Genomic DNA, 11,244 nt, shown 5'->3' with positions numbered 1-11,244 from the left:
TCGTAATTATGACAGTCGGAATTTTGATGGGTCGATCATTTAAAAATCGGAATGATAAAATTCGACATTCTAAAATTCGGAATAATTTTTTTTCGGAAATATGTAGTGTACCCGATTTGGATAGGTACAGTCAAGGACGTAAAAATACAAAAATGGTACTGTATCGTTCGATATACACCTACTACTCTATGCCGTTTAAATCACGTCAAAAATTTGAATAAGGGCAAAAAAAACATTTTGGAGTGTAATTTTATTTAGTGGTAGCAAAGAGGATGTAATATTATAGAGCGGTACTGTCATAGTAAATTTTGTAACCACACTAAATTCACTGCCATCTATCGACACACTTTAAAACTAAAAATGAAGATTTATAAAAATACGATAAAATGTATTTAAATATGGATAAATGTTTTTTATTTTATTTGCATTAATTATTTTTATTATTTTGACCCATGTTCTTTCACTGATATGCGTTAAAATTGTTAAATAATAACAAACGAAACCGTTAACGCCCTCTATACGAGCGTAGGCAAAAGGTAGTAGCGACATCTGATCGAGAATCAAATTTTCGTGATTTTCGAGGCACGTTTTTTCCTTAGACTGTATCCATCTATTACGGAGTTATATCTATCTTTGGTGGTAGGTACCTAATTGTAAAATATTTTATCTGGACTACAGTCCTCTAGCGTATCCATTTGTCAACTTTACTTTAAGTTCCGTCTCCAGGGGACAGGGAGATAAATTAGGGGTGAATTAGCCGCTTACTGACACAGACCGAATTCCACGCAGGCGAAGCCGCGGGCACAGCTAGTACAACATAAACAAACGGTAGATCTATCTCACAAATAAATTCGCAAAATTATTTTATTGTGACAAAAGGGTAGATATTATAAGCACATACATGACAGTTAGTAAAAATAAGGTGGTACTTATTAAATCTAACAACAGGTACGATAAATTCAATGGCATCAGGGTAAAAACATACAAGGCACCTATTGGTCGTAGTTAATTGGCCGTGTGGAAATTATACGTAGTAATAGTAACTACCTATTTCCCCTAAATCTGTGTGATAACTACTTTGTTTGTTATGCCGAGAGCTAATACTGTGTGCTGCAATAAGGACTGTGTGTCTAATATCAACAGTGTGATAATATCTGTGTGACGCCCCTGTAAGTACCTATGGCACAACCTGTGTGTATAATGATTTAATAAACACATCGAATGCTTAAATACTGTGTGATACTTAACTGTGTGTGACTTGTCTCCAAAGCCCAGAAATGCATTTTTTTAACTCAATAGTACTATATACTCAATAGCGTTTTAGTATTTGCTTTAAGTTCTACCATGAACGCATCAACGCTAAATTATTTTTTGAGATATCGTCTATAAATCGTCTGTCTGTCGGTACACATGTCGTAACGAATAATTATCTATTGTTCATTTTAATACTTAGTAAGTAATCTATGTTTATACTATATACTACTAGAAAACGTTATTCATTCAATATAATTATCCGTTATCTACTCATCTACTTGTAATTATTTGGAAATTAAATAGTTAACAATCCGCTAATAACTGTAATATTCTACTGACAACTTTCTAACTCTTTACGAAAGTGAAATATTTATTATTTAGGATTTCATATTTACCTAATACCGTCGCATAATAAATCAATAAATCAAACGAATCATCTGTAGGTATACCAGTACTGAACGATAGAAATTTCTAGGTATATATCCTATGCAATGTGTTCCTGAACAATAATCGAAATTTAAACTCACTTTATTATCTTATTATGAATTAATTAATTGTTACTTGCATATTACAACATGAACAACATGTACAAGTTATGAACAAGAAACATCACTCGAATTTATATGTTATATTTTAAACTAACAGAACAAGTAACAAAGTCAAAGTATCAATAACTCGAAATTTCGACAAAACGTGTTAATCATTTTCTTAATTATGAATGTTTATTTATACAAAAGAATAGCTTCGTTCTTTTCTCGCAAGTAAAACCAGTATCCACTAAACGTTCATCAAAATGTTGTCGCTCAAGCGTTTCCGGTAGATTTATTGGACGACAGCGCCATCTACGGAGCATAATACGAAGCCTCGGCAGAAGTTGCTCGACCGGACCGGTGAATTGGTTAGTTCACAACTTCCATCACCACGCGGTGCCACTGTAGAGGGACGGAGGTGGGGACGTGATGATGAAGACACGGCCCGGCACTTTGCCATCGAGCAGCGTCGTGAGCGGTCACAATTGTATCGTCCAATTGGTGAACTTTCCTAAGCTTATATCAATTTGTGGTAAAGTAACGTTAAGTAATCTAGTAAATCATTGATCTAGCCAAATATCCATTGCAATTAGTAAACCCCCAAAGTCAAAGTCAAAGTCAATATAATCTTTATTCAAATAGGCCTAGCAACAAGCACTTTTAAATTGTCAAGTTTTAAATATTACCTTAATCTAAATATCAGAGCAATTTATTGATGCAGTTATTATTATTCTTAAAAACATTGAATTATTATAGATATGTCAAACTTAATAATAAGAATTCACAAAAGGATCGTCAAACACCAAAATTGTATAAAAAATACTAGTATAGAAACTTTCTAGAATAAAAATCTAAATGTCAAAAAATACAGATTACCTAATATAGGTATTCATTGAATTATCAATTTCATCATTATTAACACAATAATAAATAAATAATTATTTTCAATCACAATCCCACGGTGTTTCATCATTCATGTAGTCTTGTGTGCTATATTAGGCTTTAGAGATAAGTTTACGTTTTACATATTTTTTAAATTTATTAACAGATAATTACGTGCGTAAAATTTGGTTAGATTCTTTTCAAAAGAATGAGTGTAAATGGACAAATTGGACATGGAAACAGTGGAGTAGTATGTTATCAGACACGTTTCAAGTTAAACGAAATACTTATGTGCTTCTCAAGGAATTGATAGAATCAAAACCGGTGCCTAAGCAGTCGTTATATGAATTTTACTTTCAACAAAAAGCCAAAATTGACAGGTTACATTTAGGTTTCCGAGAACGCGACGTGATATCAATTATCGTTGGTTCGAAAGGCGATGTAAACATTATAAGCGCTGCGGAAGCGGGTAGTTTTAAATACTGTGACGAGCTCGCTTCATTCCTGCACGGGAAAACCTACACAGAACTCGAGAAATCCGTACCTAGCAAAAATAGTACGACTACCAAACATCCTTTTCGATCGAATAACACGATTTCAAGTCAAACAGTCACAGAAAACAAAGTATCCAGTAGTGCAACTGAAATTTCTACGCCAAGTAGTAACAGGAATGCAACCAACGGTGTTACTTGTTATCGTTGCGGTGAACCGGGGCATAGGAGAATCAATTGCACTATTAAAGATAATGTCAAATGTGGCTCGTGTAATAAATTGGGGCATTTAGAAAAAGCTTGCAAATCCAAAACAAGTATGAAAGTCGAAAAGGATGCGGAAGTCAAAATGATTAATGATTCTAAGGAAAAAAAATTCAAAAAAAATTCTTTGGACGAACTCAAATGTGAAGGTTTCTTTGATATGGGGGCCGCTTGTTCTCTGATAACGGAAGATTTCGTCAGACGGAATAACTTGCATACATTTCTGTTAAACGCTCCTGTCAATCTTTTCGGATTTAGGAATGATTTATCGGCTCAGGTGACTCGCGCGGTGGCGGTTAATTTAAAAGTCGATTCAGTTGCGATGATTACGACGTTTTATGTAATTGACGAGTTGTCGGGTGGCGATATTCTAATAGGTCGCAATTTTACAGAAGATATAATTTTTCAAAATACCCTAAATGTATATCCAATGACTTGACAGATTTGGGTAAAACAGGCTGTGTTGAACTTGATGTTGAGTTGACAACTGATAAACCAGTATGTCAACGACCGTATAGAATGTCTGAATCTAAAAGAGCTACCACTCGCGAGATATGTAATGATTTATTAAAAAGTGGTATTATTCGTAACAGTAATTCACCTTACGCAAGTCCCGCACTGCTTGTTAATAAATCGTCAGGAGCCAAACGTTTATGTGTAGATTACCGACAACTTAACAAGATCACGGTCAAGGAAAAATACCCAATGCCGTTAATCGAAGATCTCATTGATAGGCTTAGGGGTTGCAAATATTATACCTCGCTAGATTTGAAAAGTGGGTATCATCAAATCACAGTCAAACCCGAATCGGTCCATAAACTAGCCTTCGTCACGAGTGATGGGCACTTCGAGTATGTTCGCATGCCATTTGGGGTCTGCAATGGCCCTGCGGTCTTCCAACGACTGATGGACACAATCTTAGGTAATTTGCGTTTTGGGCGTGTCATTTGCTATATGGACGATTTGCTCATTGCCACAGAGACTAAAGCAATAAATGACTTTCCCACCCCAAAAACTGTTCACCAGCTAAGACAATTTCTGGGACTTGTAAACTATTTTCGAAAGTTTATTAAAGATTGCGCTTTACTTTGTAAGCCTTTAAGCAATTTACTAAAGAAAGACTCTGTGTGGCAATGGAGCGACGAGCAAGACACGGCGGTAGCAAAATTAAAGGGTGCTTTAGTAAATAACGTCACATTAAGCATTTTTGATCCCAAGTTGCAGATCAATCTATACTCTATTCTAAAGTTCAGTGTAGAACAAAACTAGAGTATCCAAATGCTCCACTACAGATGAATTTGATCTCTTTATGACCTGTCTTTTGAAGTTAATGGAAATCAACATTAAATTCTTTACACACAAAATTGTCATCTGAAATTTACCATGAATAGTCAATACTGCTTTTAATTTTAATCAAATATTTGTACTAAGTGACCTAATGCAATTTTCACGATATAAGCACGACAAGAATCGTACACCAATAAATTAAAACTGTGTTTTCTTTATGTACCCATAATTAGGTACGCCAGTCATCATTCAACATTCAACTACTTCATGAGTTAATAATGTAAGTTATTTGTTGACCATCACATGCAGAATACTGATGACCACTCGCAGAGGGCACGGACTAATCCTCTAGCGAATTTTTTTTTCGAAAAGCAATTGCTATACAATAACGCACCATAGGAGTTCTACTACCTCCTTATATGGGATTAGATCACTAGAACAGAAATAATGTTACTTTTCTACTACCAACCTTATCAATTTCAATAATGAAATGATTTGACACCAGCGCCTCGCGTATTGGACAAAAGTATATTATCATATTCTGCTACCATTTAACTATAGGAATTTCAAATTCTAACTTTATAACAATTAACACGTAGCTACTTTGGTATCTGACCAATTATAATCAATAATTTTATTTATTTTTTAATTTTAAGAATATACCTACAGTTGTTCTTAAAAAATTCCTTCACTCTCTAATTTCACAAAGTGTATCCCTTTGTAGTAGGTATCAAAATATATCTGTAAATCATCTCAAAAGTCATTTTAAACTGTCTAAACAGACCCCTCACAAAGAACAAACAATCTTGACTCTGTAGGCACCAAATCAAAATAGCAAATGACTTGCAAATATAAGTGACCCTTTATTTAGGTACTAGGCGTCACAAAGGCATGCATGGACAGATTAAATGTGTACTCAACTGATATACTGTCTTTATTTTCTGACCTAGAGTATTATAGTGTCAAACGCAAGTTAGGTATAATATTGCCTATATCTACCAAATCGAAGTTCACAAAATTTTATTTAAAGGAGAAATGGAAAAATTTACACCTCCGGCAGGACACGAACCTGCGACCAATTGTCAGCCAGTTGAAATTTGTGGCAACGCTCGCAGAAGTTCCTGCTTGATAAAAGTTTCAAGTTACCTTTTCAGTTTTTATTTTGTACCAACACTGTATCGAGAAAATAGATCAGGTCGCAGACCCAAACATAAAATCGTCGAATTTTAAGCGTTCAACTATGGGATTCGGACAACAGCTCAAACATGAATACCACAACTACTCTGATGTTACGAAATATGTATACCAGTTAGTTCTATGCTCTACCAGACAAAATAAATCATCAATCGACCATACGCTAACAAATGTCGATTGAACCTGCCTCAATCTTTCTTACTAGACACTTACACCACACACACACACCATCACACCATGACACTTGGACCATATCATCCCTGTTTGCACATAACCGTAAAAGGGCTCTTTTGCTTATGTAAATTAGCAGGTGAGATGGGATGGCGAGAAGTCAAATACTTTTTGATCGGTGATTTATTTAGTTATAATTAGACAGAATATTCACTTATAATTATCGTATAGCAAATCGGGCAGAGTTTCCCCTTAGTAGTTTTCAATCAGAATAAATCCAAAAATGAGGGTGCGCTGGCTTTTATAGGCTGGCTTGTCATCCCCCCACTCCGACGCTCGGCTAGGCAACTTGGCGGGGCTGGCGGTAGTGGGGCGATAATGTGGCTTGGCTGGCTGGCAATTGAATGACAACAGGAATGCGTTACACTCGGCCGTCCTGAAACAATTGCTCCCGCAATGGGGAAAAAATATACCATTAGTAATCAGATAATTAGACATATGTGACCTGAACATTCTAACTTTCCAAGAGGTCAATAAGGTCCTCAGTTTCTAATTGCTCATCAGTACTACTCTCACTATCTGACATACATGCTACACTTTTGTATGGTCTTATGGCATCTGCAGAGACAAGCCCCGTGAACTTTTTGTACCCTCTTACCCCCTTTATGCTCCTAATTTTGTACCTGTCATTACCCAACACTTTAACCGCTATATACGGGCCAGAGTATAAATCATCTAGTTTGGAATTTACCTTGCTAGCGCTACTTACAGGGGCCTGGTTCCAGAGAACTAGGTCTCCCCTTTTATATATAACACAGTTTTTACGCTTTTTGTCATATTGTTGTTTCATCCTAGCACTTGCAACCTTGTTTCGAGCTACTGCCTTTTCACGCCTAGTTTGTATGGGTTCCGTAACCTGACCTGGAACCGCAAGGTCGCACACAGACCTACTGACCCTAGCAAACATTAAATCAAATGGCTTGTATCCAGTGGAGGCATTTAGAGTGTTATTGATACCCCAAATTATGTTAGGCAAACTATTAACCCAATTTTTGCTAGCACTACTAGGGTCAGTAGCCCTTAACGCGTCAAGAATCGTATGGTTTGTCCGTTCCACTTGACCGTTCGCCCTTGGGCAAGCAATGGTACACAGTGTATGACGGAACTGTTTTTCTGTTGCAAATTTCTTAAAATACCTACTGGTAAAAGCTTTCCCATGATCGGATACGATCCGTTCAGGAACGTCGAACAGACTGAATATCTTCCTAAGAACGCGTGTAGTTTCGACAGAGTTAACAGTTCGCGTAGGTTCCGCAATAACAAACTTGGAGAAGGAATCGGTCACTACCAACATATACTGGTACCCTTTTTTTGTTTTGCAAAAGGGTCCCAGGTGATCTATATGTATCATTTTCATAGGCTCAGAGGGCTTAGATATAGGATGTAATTTACCTGCTTTCTTTCCGTAATCGCCCTTGCCATATGCACAGTGAAGACAGCTCGAGACGTATTTCCTAATGAATCCCGACATTTTAGGAAACCAGTACACCGATTTGATTAAATCTGTACATCTTTTTAAACCTACATGGCCGATGTCGTCGTGATGCATTTGTAAGATTTTCCAACGCGCGAAACTGGGAACTATTAGCCGATTACCGTTAAGCGTTTTACGATAAAGTCTATCATTTATTAATGCATAGTTATTCACTATATCCAAGTCCGTACACCCGCTATTTATCAAGTCAATCACAGTTTTAAGTTTTTCGTCTTGTTGTTGTACTGTAAGAAACCAATCTGTCACTTAGAGACGATTGACATTGACACTATCTATGGCCGGCGAGGAACGTTCCGATTCCGATACATGCTCCGATGTACTTTTCGTTATCAAAGAATTTAAATCCACGGGATTTCGGCTAAGTGCGTCTACATGCTTCATTCGCTCGCCCGGTCTATAATCAATGTCAATGTCAAAGTCCTGTATCAACAGCCACCATCGCGCGATTCGGGGAATAAGATCGCGTTTAGTTAACGTGGCGGTGACAGCCGTGCAATCTGTGACTATCTTCACTCTTTTTCCGAACACATAAACACGAAATCTACGCAACGATTCAACTACCGCCAATGTTTCTAATTCATAGCTATGATAAACACTTTCTTCCCTACTCGTGACGCGGCTAAAATATATAACGGGACGTAAGGTGCCATCGGATTGTTTTTGCAATAAAATACCTGCGATGCCTAGTTTACTCGCGTCAGTGTGAATTTCTGTTTGCAGTAAGGGATCGTATATTGCTAACACGGGCTTTTCGCATAGCTTAGTTTTAAGTTCATCGAAACTATGTGCTTGTTTTTCGCCCCAAACCCATGGAGTGTTTTTTTGTGTTAGGGTCGTAAGCGGGCGAGCTATAGTTGCGAAATTATATATGAACTTACGAAAATAACTACAGAGGCCTATAAATTGCCTGATTTCGTGCACATTACGTGGGACTGGGAACTGAGATACGGCTGCAAGCTTTAATTCACTAGGTTGTATGCTATTAGGAAAAATTAGGTGACCTAGATAGGTGACTTCTTTTTGCAGGAATGAACGTTTACTCATATTTAATTTTAGGTTTTCAGCTTTCAAACGGATCAAGACTTTTTTTAACAATTCAATACCGGACTCAACATCAATTGATGGTAGTAATATATCATCTAGGAAAGCTAGAATTTCGTGATCGCCTACGGATTCTACTACCTTATTAATCAAGCGCATAAAAACAGACGGCGAATTGGCCAAACCATATGGGACACGTGTATACTCAAAATGACCTTGAGGTGTAATAAATCCTGTTTTATGTGTATCCTCAGGCCTTATATTGACTTGGTGGTATCCTTGAGCCAGATCCAAGCTAGTGAAATAATTTTTACCGGCCAACCTAGACAGCTGATCATCTATGTTAGGCAAAGGATATCGATCGCGTATAGTAATGGCATTAAGTGATCGATAATCGACGCAGAGATGATAATCGCCATTTTTCTTTTTAACGAGGATCACTGGAAAAGCGTAGCTTGATTCTGACTCTTTGATAATGCCTGCACCTAATAAATCGGCTATTTTAGACTTTAGGATCGCTTGCTCACTGAGAGAGAGTCTATAAGGACGATAGTAAATAGGATTATCATTTTTCAAATTGATTTGCATTTGAACTAAATTGGAACAGCCTAAATTCTTTGTGTCATTGGCAAAACAATCACTGTACTCCGATAATAAATCGACAAGATCCTTATGCTGCGTTTCATTTAACGGACCTATCTTCAAATCTACTATCTTAACACCCCCTATGTGTTGTGTTGTTTACTAGCTGACTCGGCTGAGTTGATGCATAAAACATTTTGGGCTGAGGAAGATGGCAATAAATCGGAATTTTTACTAACCTGGGCTTCCATGCAGCTCTCGGCACGCAGCAACACGGTGCCCTCGCTCCATTCCACGTCCTTGCTGCCTGTGTTGACGACTTTCAGGTAGCCAGCTTCGCCGCGAATAAGAGTAGCGGGCAGCGAGTAGGTAACTCCGTGCAAGTCGTGGTGTCGCGCAGGTGTAACCACATCATTATCGGGTCGGTTTCCAAGTATGCGAACCTTGATAATAGATGTTCCTGGCGGCAAGCATTCTTTAACCGCGGTAACAACCTTGAAGCGCTGGTTTTCGCTGTCCACTTCCATGTTTGCCATAAAATCTTGTTCGGTGATACTTAAAGTGGCTGTACCCTTGTTGACTATCAGGGTCACGCCGTCTTTATTAATAATAGGCTGGCCAACTATTAAGTCAATGTCGGTCATCTCGACGTCCTTTAGATAAGCTTGGCAATCGACGTCCAGGTTGTCAATTTGTAGTTTAAACTCGACTTCACCTTTGCTCTGAACCGTGTCGCCATAAAATCCTTTAAATGCGACATGACGCGATGGTTTCACTTCTAAATTGAGGAGTTCTGCAATTTCCGAATTAAGGACGTTAACCTCGCTTCCAGTGTCCAAATAGGCCTTCACGTAGACGTCGTTGATTTGAGCGATCTTCTTGTAGATGTTGTTATGTTTTTGAATCATCTTGATTTCCTTTACAGCTGTAGTCGTCTCGTATCTGGCTTTTAGGTTATCTGGACAACGTGGTGCAATGTGACCCTTTGCGCCACACTTGAAACACGTGCGCTGGTCAGGTAAAGGGCAATTCCGTACCAAATGCCCTATTTTCTTACAGCGTGGGCACGGATCTGCCTCAATATTTACCGGCACTTTCTTTTCTGTAGACTGACGTGTACCGTCCTTAGAACCGGCACGAGTTGCATCGGTGCCATAAAATGGCGCACGGTAGTCGTCCAACGCAGACAGGAAGCGCTCGTACAGCTCCGCCGGTTGATCGCATTGGAATGCTCTCGCGTTTGATTGCAGGGTAGGCGGGAGGCCGCGGATGATGCAGGATACTGTAGCGGCATTGGACAGCTTGCACCGATGACACATGGCGATTTTTTCTTGGTAGTACTTTGTCATGCTTTCGTTCGGCATTTTCTTCCTGTTAAGCATTTCTTCTAATATATTTGAATAATCTCGATGTTTCGGAAAAGCACGACGAATCATTTCCTTCCAGTCTTCCCATGAATGATCGTACTCTTCAAGGCGATTATACCACTTACGAGCTTGGCCACGCAATTTGTCTTGGAGATGGAATGATTTTGTTTTATCATCCCAATCGTGGATGTCTCCTAACTGGTCGATTTTCTTCAGCCACGTCTGAACCGTACAGTCCTCATTATCAGGGTCGAATTCAGGGATCAGAGATGCAGCACGATGGTGTTTTGTACGTGCTAGCACCGGTATATCGTCTTCCAAGGCTTCAAAGGCTTTATGCACTTCTTGGGTCAAAAGACTTTTAAGAATTTTTCTTGCTGGTGGCGTAGATGTACCGTCGTCTTCATTTTGATCGTAAAAAGAAGTCATTGCGATGTCTTCGTCACTGGCGGAAGCGGCCACGTGTTCGATGTTCCGGTAAGGTGGTCGTGGTCGTTTTTTTGTTGCCGCTCGCGACATACTGTAGGTACTCGTATCCCAATTTCTGAATGTAAATTAGCAGGTGAGATGGGATGGCGAGAAGTCAAATACTTTTTGATCGGTGATTTATTTAGTTATAATTAGAC

General features: G+C 38.5%; 1 protein-coding gene across 1 annotated transcript; it reads left to right on the top strand.

The window, feature by feature from the left end:
* The first annotated feature begins 2,891 nt into the window (after positions 1-2,891).
* LOC134753907 (uncharacterized) lies at positions 2,892-4,669 on the top strand. Its single transcript, XM_063689871.1, has one exon. The coding sequence runs from the start codon at positions 2,919-2,921 to the stop codon at positions 3,858-3,860; it is 942 nt and encodes a 313-aa protein (XP_063545941.1). The 5' UTR covers positions 2,892-2,918; the 3' UTR covers positions 3,861-4,669.
* The last annotated feature ends 6,575 nt before the right edge of the window (positions 4,670-11,244 follow it).

This window comes from Cydia strobilella, chromosome Z (genome assembly GCF_947568885.1).
Source record: "Cydia strobilella chromosome Z, ilCydStro3.1, whole genome shotgun sequence".
NCBI classification, from domain to species: Eukaryota; Metazoa; Arthropoda; class Insecta; order Lepidoptera; family Tortricidae; genus Cydia; species Cydia strobilella.
This window is presented reverse-complemented; position numbering and strand designations above follow the sequence as displayed.

Coding starts and splice junctions, on each gene's coding strand:
- LOC134753907 (XM_063689871.1), top strand. CDS start 2,919: ATGTTATCAGACACGTTTCAAGTTAAACGAAATACTTATGTGCTTCTC.